Consider the following 18,503-nt stretch of genomic DNA (forward strand, 5'->3'; position numbering starts at 1 on the left):
ACATGCATAATACATATATATATATTTTTTTTCAAGACACGGTCTTTCTGTGTAGCCTTGGATGTCCTGGACTCACTCTGTAGACCAGGTTGACCTCAAACTCAAGAGATCCACCTTCCTCTGCCTCTTGAGTGCTGGGATTCAAGGTTTGTGTCACTACCTCCTAGGTTGATGCAGTTATATCTAATTAAAAATAAATTAGCTAATTTTTTTCAAAATTATATTAAAAGCAATTGCAGGAATACAAGTAGAATAAGATCTTATATATATATATATATATAAAAAGCACAGACACTGAACTTTAGCCCAATTTGGTACAAAGGAAATCTTCACAATCTGTAACATTCAATCCATATATAGGAATTCAGGTGGAAGATTGTTAATGTCTCTAAAATATTTTAAGTTTTAATGCTCAAGTCCAAGACTTAGATAGAATTATTCTAGGTATTTTGCATATTTGATGATATGCTTATAAATTATCTCTGTGTTTATTTATTATCAATTAATTGATTGCTTTTTTGACACAATAAAACTCACTCTGCCCCTGGCTTCAGGATCTTTCTTCATTAGTCTCCCATTGTTGGAATTATAAGTATGTGCCACCATACTCAGATCTAAATTTACTTTCAAATGCTTTCATAGATAATTTTAGCTCTTAGAGACTTCAAAGAAACAGTCAGAATTTTTATAAGGAAGAAATCATCCAGGTTCTCCTCATGTTGACTAGTCACATAAAATATCTATATACTTCAACCTTCTTCCCTATACCACTCTTGGTTTAAAGAGATATAGTTGATTTTTATCAATTTTTCAAATGAATTTTAAATTTTCACAGATTTTAGTTAAATTTTAATTGACCATCAACCTTATTAAACTTAAGTATTAAACATACTTAAATAAAATAATATGTTTTCTACACAATCATCTAGAATAATAATGTATTTCTCATTCATCTTCTGTTAGTGCTGTCTTTTTGTTACCTTACTATGCTGTCTAATCTCCACATTATAATTCTGAAATAAAGCATGAGAGATTTGGACATTTATTAATTTCAGAAAATCTTTTTATATTCTACCACTGAAACACAGCTTTAAAAAAGTTTGTATCTATTAAACATAGTATAATTGTAAATAAACTATAGTAGTTTCCTTAAAATTCTCTTTCCTAAAATATAATGCCATATAATGGTGAAAATGAATAGGCTGTCATTGTGTACAATGACAGAGATGGCTCTCCACAAACAAGGGCATTATATGCAAAAGGTAGACATAATTTCTTCCTTATACAGTTACAAGCCGGAAATGAAAATACGATGTTAGAAATCTAAAAATCAAAAGGGAGAGAATGAATACCAATCACCAGGAGCTTAGATTCTCTTGACTCAATTAATGGCTCTCCATGTGACATCCTTGTGATGTTTCATTAACTTGTTAATATTTGTGCAGATTTATGTCTGCGTATTATATTTTACACTTAAAAACAATGTTGGAGGAATTAGAACTTCATCCAGAAACAACAGTGGAAAAGTCCTCTGACATAGACAGGTAGGAACACAAGACTTCAGGCTGTGGCCTCCATTGTGTGATGTTGCCCCTAAGAAACAAGGTGAAAATGTCTTGCTCCAACAATGTTATGTTCTTAGATACAGGTCGTAAGTTCACTTGCAAAGAAAACTGAAAGTCTGTCTACAACATTCAAACAACGGAGATGAGATCCAAAAAGCGTTCAGTTGTACAGATCAAAGGGATTATGAAAGGATATGATGGCCAAGACCAAAAGGACAAGGGAGGCAGATCAGGATACTCATTTGACCTTCTATGCTGATGAACTGTTTATTATCAATTCCCCTGTGAGGAGGGATTGATACTTAAAAACCTACACTCATTTAAATAATTGCCCAAGCATGACTGCAATTAGTTGTATATGTTTAATTTGATTGCATAAGTAAATCTGGTTATAATTTTACCCTCACTGTGAATCATGAGTCAGTCATTCTTAAAATAGCCATTGTTATTAGTTTGAAATCACTAATATTCTTCACCACATAGAGCTGGAGGGGCTGAAATCAGAGTGGATTGTGTTGACAATATAGCCCCTAGACTGACAGGGCTATTAATATTATGCTTGACTCTCACCTCTGAGCGAATGATGAAGGATGACATCAACACAGCACTAAAGAAACATCTCAGAACAGCACAGCCTAACATGTCTTGCAGGAGTGATATCAGGACCAAGATGGAAAGAGGTAGTTGTGGCTATTCAGTTCTTGATGCCAAGAGTTTTCTTCAGCATTACAAAAAGCAACAGTGGACTACAGTAAGATTAGTCGTGGCTAATTTTCATGTTTTCTTTTTTCTAATTTTTGATTTACGTATTTTAATTTATGGTGAGGTTTTCTGTATAGCCCAGGATAACCCCAAACTTGTGGTAACTCCTTTCAGTCTGCTTCCTGATTACAGAGTTTACAGGCACTAGGCACCGTACATGACTTCCTTTAAGTTTCATTACAAAGATTTGCACAGGGCTCTGTTTTGAATCTCACATCAGTGATATAATGGTAGGATTCACCAACTGAAATGTGTCGTTTGGCACCCAATGAAAGTTGTAGGGTAGATATTCACTGTGGTGTGTTTTGACCTGTCCCTGTGATGCCTGATGCCTCAGATCTCAGAATGGAGTAGAAGCTACCCACAGTTGGTTTTCAGGATCCATCAGGAGGTGGCTGTGGCATCAGCTAGGAAGGTGCAGACTCACTCAACTTGAACAAGGTTGCTTGAAGCAATGCTTTCCTCAGCAACTGAGATTATACTGCCTCTAGGTCCTACACACAAGATTTAGTCTGTTTTTATTGTAGTGATTGTTTTACTATGAAGTATGGGCATACCCATTAAAAATCTCCATATTCTTCACAGAAATTCAGTTCATGATGATTCTATTTCACTTGCCCAGCTATATGGCCTGTTTTACTCCTCTCAACTTGACCTCTCTAACACCACAAACACAACAAAATATCCACTCAGAGCCACCCGCAATTCCAAGGAGCCTCACTGTCCTCACTTATGTTCTTCTATTATATAACATATCTTTTCCTTATATACTAACCTGTCAAAGTGTTACTTTGTTCCAAGATCAAGGTTAAATTATAGTTCTAAGTAAAATATCCCTACATTCTTGTAAATAAAATAAACATCCCTGCACTGCATCCCTAGGATCTTTGATAACACTCTCATTACTTCTCCTTGCATTAGTACTTTTGGTCACACATAGATGTCTAACAAAAGGCAACATAATAAATGGACAGATAAAAGCATTCTATTTGGTTCCTTATAAAAAATGCTTTATTTCTTTTATTGGTAGCTGTAACCCATGATGTGTTCAAGCTCACAACCCATATTTCTTTTAACTATCTGAAAAACCCAGACAGAAATAACTCAGATGAGTTGCAAGTAGTTTTGAGTTATTGAAATCATGCATCATTTCTGGCAGCAAATGATCTGATTTCTCATTGTGAACACTGATATAAGAAATCAGTCTCCCAGGGCATGTTTATACTGAAGGCATCTTCAAGTAATAATTCTCCAAAACAATTTCATTCCCTTTAGATTACTCACACAACTACTTTTGGAGTACAAACAGGTATCAAAATCTAAAAGAAGACAATAGGGTGGGGAATGCTATTCTGGCATATCATACACTTTCTTTCAGCCCTTATTCATGAATTGCAACTATTTAGGATCTTGTAAGCATTCCCAGATTCTCACCAATTCCCCAATGGACTAAGCCTCAGTCATCCATAATCTAAAAGATGAAAAAAGATGGCAAAACAATGTCTTTACATAAAACCCAATGCAAAACACCTCCTCCCCTTCAGTGAAAAACTTGGACAACAATATCTCAAGAGTTCATTTCAGGGGTGCTGTCAACACCCACTAGGAATCAGCTAAAGTATTTGTCTCAGTATCTTTAGAGCACAAAGTCATCTTTAAAAACAAAGGAAATCTCCACGTTCAACCACTGTCTGTGAAATCCCAATCAAAGGAAAGCAGCATGTATGTTTTAGAAGAGGGTAGTTACTGTTTTTAAAAAAAACCAGGAGGAATGGAAATGTAGAAGGAGTGAGTAAAATAGAAGGATGGAAGGGAGTGGGAAATGAAAGGAGGAACAAAGGAAAGATAAAAGAAGAAAATGGAAAGAAAACAGATATCAAGCATTAATGAGTAAGGGCAGCTGAGAAGCTATGACATCACCTCAAGAACTTCCATAGCTTTGAAAATATAGGCTTACCTTAAAAAAAATCACTCTTTCTAACGTGCTTGATCTCATTTTTTAATTCTTGTATGGTCTGTGACCTTTGAAAGGTCCTGTTCTTAACTTACAACCTGAAGCTTCTACTACTGTCTATCCTCTTCTTTCCTTTGCTCACCAGAATGTTTGTTTTCAGATTGGATTCCATAGGGATGGAAAATTCCTGAAGCTTTTCTCAGCTCTAAGGAAGATGCTGCTGATTGGGTTTGCAGAATGGTAGTTGAATGTGGCCTTAAAGAAACTGTGACTATGTTTGCTGGCCAGTTCCAATATAGACGACTGAAATAAAACCCTCCAGGGACTGCACACACATGTTTCTGTCACTAAATCTAAAACTGATGTAGCTGTTCACAGAACTGTACTTGATGCTTTTCCAATCAATCTCATGACTTTTCTCATTGAGCTATTTAATTTCTTAAAAATGCCAAGCTGGTGTTTTTAAGGGCTGCAGTGAAAATGTTAAAAAATGTTCATCATAATTTGATTGGACTGATAAATCTCAGTTCTATACTTGGCCAAGAAAAGGAATAAATTTAAAAAAAGACTTCGAGTATGATTTCAAAAACCAGTCTCATCCAGGAATTTCTTGTACCATGTTCAAATTAGTTTTAATCCAATAGTATATTATTTTGACTTTCCTTATGCATATTTTTTAAAAGAACAGTTAGATGTTTTGCTAAGCATATCATTTTCATCCTGAAAGTATATTAAAAGAGGAAAATGCCTATTTAATTGCAATATTTAGATAGCATTTTCTTAAACAGTGAATTTTGGTATCCATCTATGTGTTTGCAATGGTTCCGGCTGATCTTACAATTCTTTGGGGTTATGTAATAGATATTATTTTTTCTGAAAATAAGTTCGAAAAAGAGAAGGGGAGGAAGAAAAGAAAGAGAAAGAGAAAGAGGAGGAGGAGGAGGAGGAGGAGGAGGAGGAGGAGGAGGAGGAGGAGGAGGAGGAGGAGGAGGAGGATTATTTTGTTATATTGACAATGCCTGGCCAAGAGCCTGGCCAAGAACAACAAAAAGAAATAGCATTTAAAAAACTGGAAAATGTTTATGAATTTTAATTCTCTACACATGAATAAATACATCTGACGGAGTACAGAGGCCCTCACAGAGGCCCTCTTGACCTTTCTAATTTGAGCTCAATTGCATGATCGTGGTTGGGAAGCCAGTTGGTTCTGTCAGTGTTTTCAGCTCCGGCTTCACTACATTTTGTTATTTGTAACAGTTAAATCCCAGATAATAAGTCATAATTGCTCTATTAATCACTTGCAAGGGAGCTTGGAGGGAAATTGGGAATTTTAAATTGCAGTAATTGGCATCTGAAAGACGTCGTTTCTGTTTTCTTATCCAGAGATTACCACATAAAACTGCTGTGGAAATTGCATGTAGGTACTTTGGTTAAATGGTGAGGTACACACAATATGCCTTATGTATTATTATTTCTGCAGAAATAAAATTTAAAACTTCAATGGAGTCACAATGACCCTTGACCTGAGAAAAGTACCCAAGCCAGGCCTTGGATTATAAATTATATTGTCAATGAAAGTGAGAACTCTTTGTTTCTTGAGTTGTTTCAAGTATTAGATTTTCATTTCCTCTTCTCAAATGAATTATAATGTATAGCACACTTGTGTTTTTCTTCTACTTTCCATTTAAAATATCCTTCCTTCTTTCTCTTTGCTTTGTTCTTCTGGGTGTACAGAGAGATCCACTGGAACAAAATTTATCTTTCAATGTTCAATATACCAACCCCATCTGTCATACCTAAAGTACCCTGTGGGGAATCTATATCTCTGTCTACATCCCTAGAATTTTTAGTAGGAAAAAAGTGAAACAACTAGACTAAACCCCCTGTCTTTGGATTAAGATAAACAAATTTTAGATTTTCTTTTGCAATTGAGTATGGCCAACCAAAACAAACAAGATGCTAATTAGAATATTCTAAACACAAGATTGAACTTACTAAAAGACATCCAGAGAATTAAAGTCAGTTAAATAATCAATATAGTGCCCAAATAATTTGGTCACTACTTCCTGGGTTTTATTATTAGCCATCTCTATGCCAATGCAGAGTGATCAAGATGATCAGCCTGGTCTTTCTTAGAGTAAAAGATCTTTGGAGAGATTCTGTCATCTTTACCAGAGATGCTTTTATAGAAGTGAGTCTTTTGGGTAAGTACAGAGATTTTAATAGTAAAAAGACTCATTTTCATGGCTGTGTTGAAAGAGAGGCACTAAATCTGTAATTCCTTCCAAGAGGTTGGATACGTAGTTTGCTTCTATCGCCGGCTGGTGTTTCTCTTTAGGCAGACCAGTCAGTCATCCGCAGAGTCACAATGCAAAGTTCATTCTGGTTTTCAAGTATCTGAGACACTGACATTGTCGAGTCTTTAAGATTACATAAGTGATTAAAGACCATATAAGAACTGCTCCAAAAACAAAACAAAACAAAACAAAACAAAAAACAAAAACAAAAACCAAAAAAACCATTGTCTGGTGGGCAAAAAAAATGCAAGCTAAAACCAACCCCCCAATAGATACAGAATTTTTGACATGCCTATGTTGCAACTTCCAAATACTCTCCCATTGTGTTTGACATGATTAGCTTATAACAGTCACAAAAGACTATTCTTTAAACCTTTGATACTGTGAATGATGTGTGAGCAGAAAGAGCTGGCTATTGTTGATGCTCACCACTAGGCCCCTTACTTAGAGCCTCCTCTGTAATTTCTAAAATTACATAACACTGTTGGGCACTTTGTCGGGCCTGCCATCATTCTTTCAAACTAAATATATAATATATTTATATTAATATATATTTATTAATATGTAAATGTATAAATATACATTTATATATTAATATATATGCACTTACTCTCTCTTTCTTGCTCTCTATATATGCACTTACTCAATAAATGTGGCAAAATAATTGCATGGAAGCACTTTAGACTCATAGGGTAAGGACAGGAATGAAAGTTATGCATTCAGCGTAGAGAAGGAAAAGTACAATGCTCCATAAATATACATGCAATACTGTAAGATTTTGTTAAAGAACAATACAAAAGGTAAGGTTCAAAAACAATTTTTTGAATAAGAAAAGTTATATTTCCAGTGCAAATTCACACTAGAAAGGCAAAAACTTTCCCAACCTTCCCCCACCCCCAACCCCCGCTCCCCAAACAAAAACCAAGTCATTAAACTGTCCTACATTCACTATAAAAACTGAGTACCTGGATCATACTAGTCAATATATACAAGCATTGAAAGAGTTGCTGAGTTGCGAAGAATTGACCTGAAATCTTGTCCCGACTTAACACAAACGTCCATGTGGTTAAATATGAAACCCGAGGAGTGACTAGCAATCCGTGCTGCACGTTAGGCATACGCTGTGCACCTTTGACCTCTTAGACTCAAGTTGAGGTCTTAGATCTACTGCATTGCAGCTGCACAGAAACAGTGGATTTCTCAACTCTTAAAAGATTGCTAGTCCTTCCCCAGAGATAGGACACTATTTCTACCTTAGCACAGAACATTCTCAAATGAAGAAAAAGAAAACAGCTTAAAAAATGTTGTTAAAATGGCTTTATTTTTCTGACCTCACAATCCTACAGGAAATCTCAAAAACTCTGAAAAGTTTAATTTCATATTAAATGATTCAATGTTCATTTGATTGGGTCAGTAGACAAAACATTCTTCTTTCCAAGGGATTTCATTGCTCAGTGTTCGGCTGTGTAAATAATTTGATTGAGAGGAATGCTATGTGGATACCCTACCTGGGAAGAGAGTGTAGCATATCAGTCAAAGCACAGAAAGGACTCATGCCCACATCCTTCATGGAGAGAGCTACACAGAACATTCTACTTTCACAGATTAAATGAAAAACTTTTAAAATGCACATGCATACATTCTAGCCCTTTACCCCGCTCTTGTGTGCTGGTAGGTTTTACCTCATTTCCTAGAAGGGCATTTATGCAGGCTTCAGATGCGTCACAGATGGCTGTCAGGTCATGTCCTCCTTCGAGGGCCAGTGCCACACGTCCATCAGCCAGTGTCATCAACTGCTTCGTCAAATGGCCAAAGCCTACCAGAAGAAATACCAGAACATTTCACAGTGTTCCATCAGGAAAAAGAACCTTCTCACCGTTTTCTAGTGCTGCTTCATTTATCACCCACGTCATTATGACAGGGTTACAGACCAGAGCACTAAAGCCCAAGATCTTGCTGATTAGAAGCATCACAAGGCTTGCATTGTTTTACCTGTCTCTTCACCAGTATATAGCCAAGCCTCACGTAACATGATTTACGTGTACCTGATGAAAACCTTGACGAAGCTGTTAATGTAAATCAGTGGTAGCATAGTTGATTAAGATGTATGTAGCCCTAGATTCCCTTCCTCAGAACACACACACACACACACACACACGCACGCACGCACGCACTCACAGCATGCACGCACACACAGAGAGCTAATGTTAATGAGGCACACTATCGCATTTGCTTGCCCCATTCTTCTTGTCTCCATTATTAACCTTTATTACAAAAGGAAAGTTTGTAAACAGCACTGTTCACTATTACATAGGTTCAACTCTTATAACCTTTTATTATAAAATATTTGATAAATGCAAAAAATATAAATAACACCTATATATTAATAGGCTAAAAAAGAATCGATAACTATCTCACTTGTTTTTCAAGAAAACAAAATATTGTTAGTATTTCTGCCCAGACCCCATATATACCATTCTCCAATTGCATGAATTGTCCTCTGTGTGGGCGTTTGTTAGCTTCTCTGTGTGTGTGTGCATGCGTGTGTGTGTAGAATCATAACATTTATTAATTATAAAGGAAAATAGTTAGATTTTAAATTCTGTTGTCTTCCTGTGTTTAATTTGCTTGCCCTCGAACCTTGCAAAAGCAGCTTCATGTGTTTGCCACTTGCTCTCTCATGCCTCTTGCTTTTCCAACTGTGTTGGTGCGTGAAGCTACAGGTCTTTGCTGCCTAGTTAGCCAACTCATCACCACAGATGAGATGAATTACTTGCTTGCCCATTTTTCTACCTATAGAGATTTGATATTGTTGTTACAAAATATTTAGCTTTTAGTTGTTGCTGCTGTAAACGATGTTGCCAAGACTATCCTGTGGAAGCACATAGGTGAGAATGGAATAGAGGTGTGAGTTAAAATCTGTTAAGTTACCCCAGATCATTTCCAAAGACGTATTACCAGCCCCCACACTTAGAAGCATACATGAGAATTTTTGCTCTGCCACATCCTTGCCAACTTTTGGTAGGATTTGCTAAAAGGGTGGATGAGCATGTTTTATTATGACAATTTCATTCCGTATTAGGGAAGAGGCTTTCAATTTCTAGTTTGAGTTGGGGTTATTATTTAAATGGCTGTAGAGTTTGGTTTAATTTTTCCTCTACATCAATTGGGTCCCCCCTAAAATTTGGGAATATTGTGAGTTGGAATGCACTCATCAGAATTTCTAATGTAAAACCATCTTTGCAACAATGACATAAAATCAGCTTGCTTCTGATCCACTACTTACTCTATGAGCCCAGTCCATCTAATATATTCCTAGGAGTTTTGACCTGTATGCTTGAAGGGAGTTAATCTTTAATTTTTTCATTCTCGTGTTGACTGTGATGCACTGTGGTGTAGCTGGAGCCTTGTCTTTGCTTTTTGACCTAGAGTGTTTGATAGATATTTCCTCTAAAGTCATAGGCTTTGAATGTCCATGAGGAAGGCTTTTCACTATTGATTCAATTTTCAGAGGATTACAAGGACTGCTTATGCTATCTATATCTTCTTCAATTATATTTTTCTATGAATTCACTCTATTATTTATATGTTCAACTTATTGAAAAAATTATGTATTCCTATCTTTTATAAGATGCATATAAACTTAGATTTCTTTATATTTTCTACTTCTCTTTTTCTGTGCTATATTTTTACTAATACATAGGTTTTTTTTTCCTTTAGAACTATCTTCCCAAATTTTTCTTTTCATAAATTGCCAATCTGTTGTTTAGAACCTTTATTACTTTAAGTGATTGTACTATTTAATTGCAACACTTCTGTTTGTTTGTATTTCATAATTTCCATTATTTTTATTTCATTATTTTTATAGTCTCTTGTTCCTTGCTTGTGTTTTTTTTATCCCTTCATTATACCTCCTTCAGCATATTTTACTCTCTGCATCTGAATTTTAAACACTTTAAGTTCAGTGAGCTCTTTGTTTTTACAGTGATTCAGCTCCACAGTTCCTTAATTTTCCTATTTCTGTTTTGTATTCTTCTGTTTTTATTATTTTTTGCCTTTCAAGTTCGTAAATAGTAGAAGCTCATATATGAGAAATACTTAAAGCCTGGTTCAATGGCCTGAGTGCCTGTGGCCACATTGACACTTTCCTCAGGTTGGTATGTCAGAATCCTAATTGCCAAGGGGATGGTATCAGCAGGTGCTATCAGCAGGAGGGCCTTTTGGTAATTAGGTGATAACCTAATTATCAATTACTCTTTACAAAAGGGAACCCAAAGAGTGCTCTAACCATTTTTGTTGTTGGTGGTGGTGGTGGTGTTTTCCCTGTGCATGAGGCTACCAGGAGCTGTAAGTATGGAAGCCTTCACCAGAACCTAAGCACACTGGCATTTTGCTACAGGCTTGACAACAGTGAGAAAAAAAAATTGACTCGCTTTTAAGCCACCGTTCTATGATACTTTATTGTATCAAACTTAGCTAAGACCTGAGATGAACACAGTGTCTGTTCTTCGTGTCTGGTAGAGCGTAGTAGTTTTGTTTTCTTCTGCTAAATGCTTGAGATATCCTCATCTGGGATCCATTTTACCATCTTGGACTGCAGGGTTGGCTTAAGATTTTGATTCTGCATATGTATCATAAACATGGACTGAAAAAACCAGATCACATCCATGAGGAAGCTACTTGATTTTTCACCTCTCCATTTTCTCTTTCCTTCCAGCTTTTTTCCTCTCTTGATAATGATAAATAAGATAGGCTTGCCATGTTTTTTCAGCAGCAGTTTTTCTCTCATGTGTCCTTTTCTTTTGAGCTGGTCTTTTGTTGTTCTTGGTCTTCAGTCAGATCCCTTTCCCATTATAAGTTCACGCTTTTGACTTTTCTAGCATGCAAGAAACAATGTTCAGCTCTGAAAAGTGAAGATTTGGAGATGGATATCCTAAAATGATCAACATCTCTAGTATTTATATGTCATCAATCAATCTTGAGGTTCTTTTTTATATTTAACTTAACATTTTAAAGTATTTCTAAGGGGGTGGAGAAACGGCTCAGAGGTTAAAAGTACTGGCTGCTGTTCTTCCAGAGGACCAGGGTTCAATTCCAAGCCCCAATTTGGTGGTTTACAACCAGCCTACACAGAGACACCCTGTCTCAAAAATGAAAAAAGATATTTTAATATCAGAGTATTTGAAGACACTGATTCTTTCATATGTTCCAAACTGGAACATTCTTGTTCAATATGTTTTTTAACTCATCATATTATACCAACCTGTCCAATTGCAGGAATTACATATTTATTTTTAGGTTTTGTGAGCTTACAGAGGGAATACTTAATTTTAAACCAAACAATTCTTTTGAGACAGGGTCTCTCTGTGCAGCCTTGGCTGTTGTGGACTCACTTTGTAGACCAGGCTGGCCTTGATCTTACAGAGATCCACCTGCCCCTGCCTCCTTGAGTGATGGGATTACAGGAGTGCACCACTGCTCATGCACCAAATGCATTTTTAATAATTAACAAACTTGATTTTCAGACTAGTTTGGAAGTTATGAAGAAACTGATCAGGAAGTACAGAGTGTAACTCATGTTCCCCTCCTTTTCCTATTACTGGTTTAATGCTGGTATTTTACATTTGCTATAATTTCTAATTTAATAATGATGCGTTATTATGAACTGAAGCCTGTAGTCACACTTTTAACTTTGTGTTGTTCAAGCCTGTGCAGTTTGAAAAATGGAAACTATCGTGTTTCCACCATCACAGCAGCACAAGACACAGTTACGGCTGCCCTAACCTCCCTCCATGCTCTACCTCTTCACACCTTCTTTTGCTCAATACACTAATCAATGGTCTTCTTGCTCTTCAGCTGTGTCCTTATTTGAGGCTTTCATGACTTCAAAAATGTTAGTTTACTGTATTACTCTTTCTAAGTCAGAGAACCCCTGATTTTCTGTCTGCTTACCCTTATAGCACATGATATCTGAAACACTTGCACAGATCTGCATACATCAAAGCATGTACACTAGCAAGAATAAATTTGCACACAGAAACACATTCTCTAAAGGATGCCTGGACTGCTTCCCAATCTGACACTTGCATTTCTTTGAAGTATGACAGTCTTATACATGAACAGAAATTCCCAGAATCTAGTTGGCAGCACCAAGCAAGAACCGATGAAACGGTCAAGTAGTAAGAACATGAACTTAGGCAAAGTTGCTTCCATTTTAGAACAAAACCACATTAAACACCACCTTAAGTTCTGAAATGAATTGAGATACTCAGCAGACAATTGCATGGATTTTCAGTTGTGGTTTATCATGTGATCATAGCTATGAGCCATATGACGTAGTGTCCCTACTATTTTCTTAAAGCACAATAATGTCATTTCTAACCACATAAATAATATTTGGATAGTAATCAAAATAGTCACTTTATAAATGCCCCATATTCTTATATAGTGGGCAAAAATATTTCTAATAGTACATGAAAAACAAGTTAATATGGCATTCTAGCTTTCCAGCACCCCTGACTTCCTGCAGCATGGCTGATTATTTTACACAGGACACTTGAGAAAGAGAGTCACGGGGCTGGGGAGATGGTCAGCTGCTAAAGGCTCGTAACTGAGATACAAGAGTGAGAACGAGGGCTGTGGGTTCCACCCTGATTGGTAAGGAAGGATGATAGATTTTCAGAAAACAAGCGATGCAAAGTGCTCACCCTAGCACTCAGAAATGTTCTTTCCCTTAGCCAACATTAGCGGCACGTAGTAATTCATTTCACTGTAGAGAAACCTTTAAAATAGCCTAGACAAGGTCACAGTGAATCGCGTTGTTGGGCATTCTAAAGAACTAATTCTGTAACTAAACCAGGGATATGCTGACTATTTTCAAAACAGAATTCTAAATCAAGGCCATATACTATATACTTCATACTGAATGCTCCCACAAATTGAGAATGCGGTGATCAAACTCCTGCTGAGAAAATCAAATCACATGTATTTTTCAAACAGACAGAGAAATCTGATTTAAGCTCAATTTTACCTTTGAGAATATGAGAAAAGTCCCATAAAATGTCAAATTGAAATGGGATAGTAAAAAGTCAGAGGAAACAGTGGAATGAGGTTAATCTTTGATCTCTGTCCAAATTCCTTTTCTTTTACCTACAGGCTTTGTTTCCACTCACATGCTGCCCATGTGATCCCTGGAGTCAGAGATGGAGGCAGCTGAGCTTGGGAGGATATTCATGGACAAAACGCCAGGTCCAACAATGAAATGAGACTTCTACAAAGCCCCTTTCCAAAGGAAGTCAGCAATTAAAGAGGAATCTTCCCGTTTTATTATCTCAAGTTCTCCTGTGTTCATTTGACCTGTACACACAGGAAGCATCAAAATGCCAGCTGAACATGACCAGTGCCAAGACCCTGTAGTTTCAGTAGAAGCCAGGCCTGGGCATGCGTATAGGTGCCTGTTTGATTAGAGGCTGGGTTTTAATCACAGTCAACACAGCTTCCATATCATCCTGCTGCTTCTAGATTCTCAAACAACACGAAAGCCTTTTCCACTTCTCACTGCCTTCAGAGTGGAAAGCTCACCTTAGCGTCCTTCCTCCAGGAAGGGGGCGCCCTCTGCATGTGAGGGTTGTTAGGTGGAGCACTCAAGGGAAGAAACTTGTCAGTGTAACGCTAGGCCTCCTGGGCTCAAGCGAGCATGGGCTACAGAGAGGAGCTGGAGTCCCACCTGTTCCTGTAGTTTCGGATCCAGAACCATAGAACTGAGGGAGTAAAGACCGCGCAATCAGGCCCAGTGACCGGAGACTAGCCTAGGCACTCCCTTTATCCTGCATTTACTGATATTGAATTCAGTGTGAAACATTGTGTGTGTGCGCGTGCGTGCACGTATGCACAGTCCCATGTGCTTTTACGTGTGCATGTGCAGGTGTTTTCCGAGGGAGATTTGATACCACTTCTTTTGAGGTAATCTTGAGGCTCATGACATAACATTTAAAAATACTATGCTATATACTACATCATATCACTAGACGGTTATAATTTAACTGCATGTATACTGGTTGTTTTGTGTGTGTGTGTGTGTGTGTGTGTGTGTGTAAGAATTTAGATGGTGTGAAATTATTAATGCCAGAGTGAAGGTACTCCAAAGCAAATCATTCCTCTTGATAACCAAACACAGCTGGATTAGTTGATGTTCTCATCACTGACACACTACCAGACAGAAACACATTAAAGGAAGAAGGATTTATTCTGCTCCAAGTTTCCGGAACACAGCCCGTCACAGCCTTAAAGGCAGGGTGGTAGGCATGGCTCGCCCAGAAACACAAGGCAGCTGTTCATGTGTGCAGGCTTTTCCGAAGCAAATAGCTCTTGTCACAGATTGGCAGACCTACGACCCTTTAGCTCTGCACTCACTGCCCTATCTCTGACAACTGGGGCCATGTCCAAAGGTTCTGCAACTTGCCTAAACAAGCTGGGGACCAAGCGTCCAAACACACGAGCCTGTGGGATTTCTCACTCAGTCTACCGGATCACTACAGAAACCCGCACAGGATTGCTGCAGAGATATGGGGAAGTGTGTTTAATTTTAAAATCCTGTTCAGTTCTGTTAATTTAGTAGAAGCAAATGTATTTTTTCCCTCTCTAAAAAAGTATCAAATGAGCTGCAAATATGGGAAAATTTTGAATTATCAATTTCAGGGAGATTTCCTGACACTCTATGACTCTTTGCTCTGCCAAAGAAGTAATTTTGTGTCAGCATTTTCATGAGTTCAGAACACTTGCTTGAAATAGAAAGTTGCTCTTAAGCGATCTCAGAGATTAGATCTTACATACATAATTAATAGCTAAGTCATGGGACTTAGTCATCTCTCCAGTTGGCACAACTCAAAGCCATCACTCTAGGGCTTTCAGATCATTCTCAAAGAGCAGAAGTAATGAAGGGAAACAGCCATAACTAGCTTTGTTTTAATTTTCTTTAAAAGAAAACGATTTTGAAAACCAAAATTAGTATATTCATTGTAGATCATTTGAAAAATGGTAAAAATGTCATTGTATAGCAATGTAATCTATGAAAAGCATGCCATAGCAATTATAGATCATACAAAGATTGACCTCTCATTTAATAAATATGTTAAGTAAACAACAGTAATAAAGAGACTTACATAATGACAAATCCATCAACCAGTGATAGTCAGTTCTGTTTATATGTATTTCACTGTTATTTTTTTGTTTAAATAAAAGAGAATCACACTACTTCATGTCCTCAATGTGAATACATTAATATATCAGCTAGTTGTGTTTTAAGATATTTGTTGTACAAGTTTACATTCCCACCAGCAGTGGAGGAGGGTTCCCCTTTCTCCACAACCTCTCCTTGAGGTTTTTGTCTCTTGAGTTTTGGATCTTAGCCATTCTGATGGGTGTAAGGTGAAATCTTAGGGTCATTTTGATTTGCATTTCCCTTATGGCTAATGAAGTTGAGCATTTCTTTAAGTGTTTCTCTGCCATTCAATATTCCTCTCTTGAGAATTCTCTGTTTAGCTCTGTACTCCATTTTTTTAATTGGATTACTTGATTTTTCTGCTGTTTAACTTCTTTAGTTCTTTATATATACTGGATATTAGTCCTCTCAGATATAGGGTTGATGAAGATCCTTTTACAATCTGTAGGCTGTCGTTTTGTTCTGTTGACAGTGTCCTTTGCTTTACAGAAGCTTTTCAGTTTCATGAGGTCCCATTTATTGATTGTTGATCTTAGGGCCTGAGCTGTTGGTGTTCTGTTCAGGAAGTTATCTCCTGTATCAATGAGTTCTAGGATTTTCTCCATTTTTTCTTCTAACCGATTTAATGTGTCTGGTTTTATGTTGAGGTCTTTGATCGACTTAGACTTTAGTTTTGTGCAGGGTGATAAGTATAGATCTATTTGCATTTTTCTACATGTAGACATCCAGTTAGACCAGCACCATTTGTTGAAGATGCTGTCTTTTTTCCATTGAATGGTTTTGGCATCTTTGTCAAAAATCAGGTGTCCATAAGTGTGTGGATTTATGTCAGGGTCTTCTATTCAATTCCATTGATCCACCAGTCCATTTCTATGCCAGTACCATGCAGTTTTTAGTATTGTTGCTCTATAGTACAGCTTGAGATCAGGGATGGAGATACCTCCTGAAGATCTTTTACTGTAGAGAATTGTTTTAACAATCTGGGTTTCTTGTTGTTCCATATGAAGTTGAGAATCTCTGGAAAGCAATCTAGTGCTTCCTCAAGATCCAGCTATACCACTCCTAGGCAGATACCCAAAAAAGTCTCAAGTATACAATAAGGACATTTGCTCAACCATGTTTGGGGCTTTATTTGTAATAGCCAGAATTTGGAAACAGCCCAGATGCCCCTCAGTGGAGGAATGGATGCGCAAATTGTGGTATATCTACACAATGGAATATTACTCAGCAATAAAAAACAAGGAAATCATGAAATTTTCAGGTAAATGGTGGGATCTGGAAAAGAACATCTTGAGTGAGCTATCCCAGAATCAGAAAGATGCACAAGGTATATACTCACTCATATAGACATATAATATAGGATAAACCTACTAAAATCTGTATATCTAAAGAAACTAATCAAGATGGAGGACTCTTGATAAAATGCTCAATTCCTATCCGGAAAGGCAAAGAGGATGGACATCAGAAGAAGGAGAAAAGTGGGAACAAGTCAAGAGCCTGACACAGAGGACCTCTGAAAGGCTCTGCCCAGCAGACTATCAATGCAAATGCTGAGACTTATGGGCAACCTTTGGGTAAAGTGCAGGGAATCTTATGAAAGAAGTGGGATCTTATGAAAGAAGTAAGATCTGGAGAGGACAGGAACTCCACAAGGAGAGCAACAGAACCAAAAAAAATCTGAGTGCAAGGGTCTTTCCTGAGACTGATACTCCAACCAAGGACTATGCATAGAGATAACCTAAGACCCTTGCACAGATGTAGTCCATGACAGTTCAGTATCCAAGTGGGTTCCATTGTAATAGGAACAGAGACTGTCTCTGACATGAACTGATTGGCCTGCCCTTTAATTACCTCCCCCTGAGGGGGAAGCAGCATTACCAGGTTACAGAAGAAAGCAATGCAGCCACTGCTCATGAGACCTAATTGACTAGGATCAGAAGGAAGGAAAAGAAGACCTCCCCTATCAGTGGACTTGGGGAGGGGCATGCATGCAGAGGGTAGAGGAAGGGAGGGGTTGGGATGGGAGGAGGGAGGGAACCACAGGGAGATACAAAGTGAATAAAGTGTAATTAATAAAGAATTTAAAAAAAGATATTTGTTTTCACTGTTCAGGTTTTACGTCAGATTATAAAGACAGCTCGAGTTTAGTAAAATAGCCATTTTGTGCTGTTTTCCGAGCTGTTGTGTATTTTGGGGATAAGTTTGCTCTTCTGGTTGGTGTTGGTGGCTATGAAGGCTGAATCACATAGAGGCAAAATAAAAATGATGTGCCATCAGCATTTTCTCAGTCTTATTCTTTAAGGATCTATGTTGGGTGCTGTAAACAACTTAAATGTTCTGGGAGAGCACAGAGAAATCTGAGAGCTCCTCCCTGCTTAAAAAAAAAAAAAAGTTTGTTTTTAATGTGAAATTGTAAATGGCACTGGAAATCTCTGTGGAAGTCAAACCGGAGGGAAATTCACTGCAGGCTGGAGATGGAATTCTCGTCAACCTGAAATTTGGTTTCCTTTTCTATCTTGCTGTCCCATAATAACAAGAGATACAAGTTAAGAATCACCAGCCAGTCCCCAAGGAAGCATACCTGGGCCATCACTCATTTGATTGATACAGAAATAATGATAAAGTTATTGCTTAGATAAGTCCCACAGCTAGTACGGCGTATGAGGCTACAACTGCGCTGACATCCATCTCCCATTCACTACAGG

General features: G+C 37.5%; 1 protein-coding gene across 17 annotated transcripts in view; it reads right to left on the bottom strand.

Moving 5' to 3' along the window:
- Hdac9 (histone deacetylase 9) overlaps positions 1 to 18,503 on the bottom strand; it is an 855,384-nt gene that overhangs the window by 45,879 nt on the left and 791,002 nt on the right. For all 17 annotated transcript variants that reach the window (XM_060367035.1, XM_060367042.1, XM_060367053.1 and 14 more), the window contains one exon: positions 8,261 to 8,394. In XM_060367035.1, the coding sequence (XP_060223018.1) occupies positions 8,261 to 8,394 (134 nt within the window). The remainder of the gene's footprint in view (positions 1 to 8,260; positions 8,395 to 18,503) is intronic.

Source organism: Meriones unguiculatus, chromosome 1 (genome assembly GCF_030254825.1).
Source record: "Meriones unguiculatus strain TT.TT164.6M chromosome 1, Bangor_MerUng_6.1, whole genome shotgun sequence".
NCBI classification, from domain to species: domain Eukaryota; kingdom Metazoa; phylum Chordata; class Mammalia; order Rodentia; family Muridae; genus Meriones; species Meriones unguiculatus.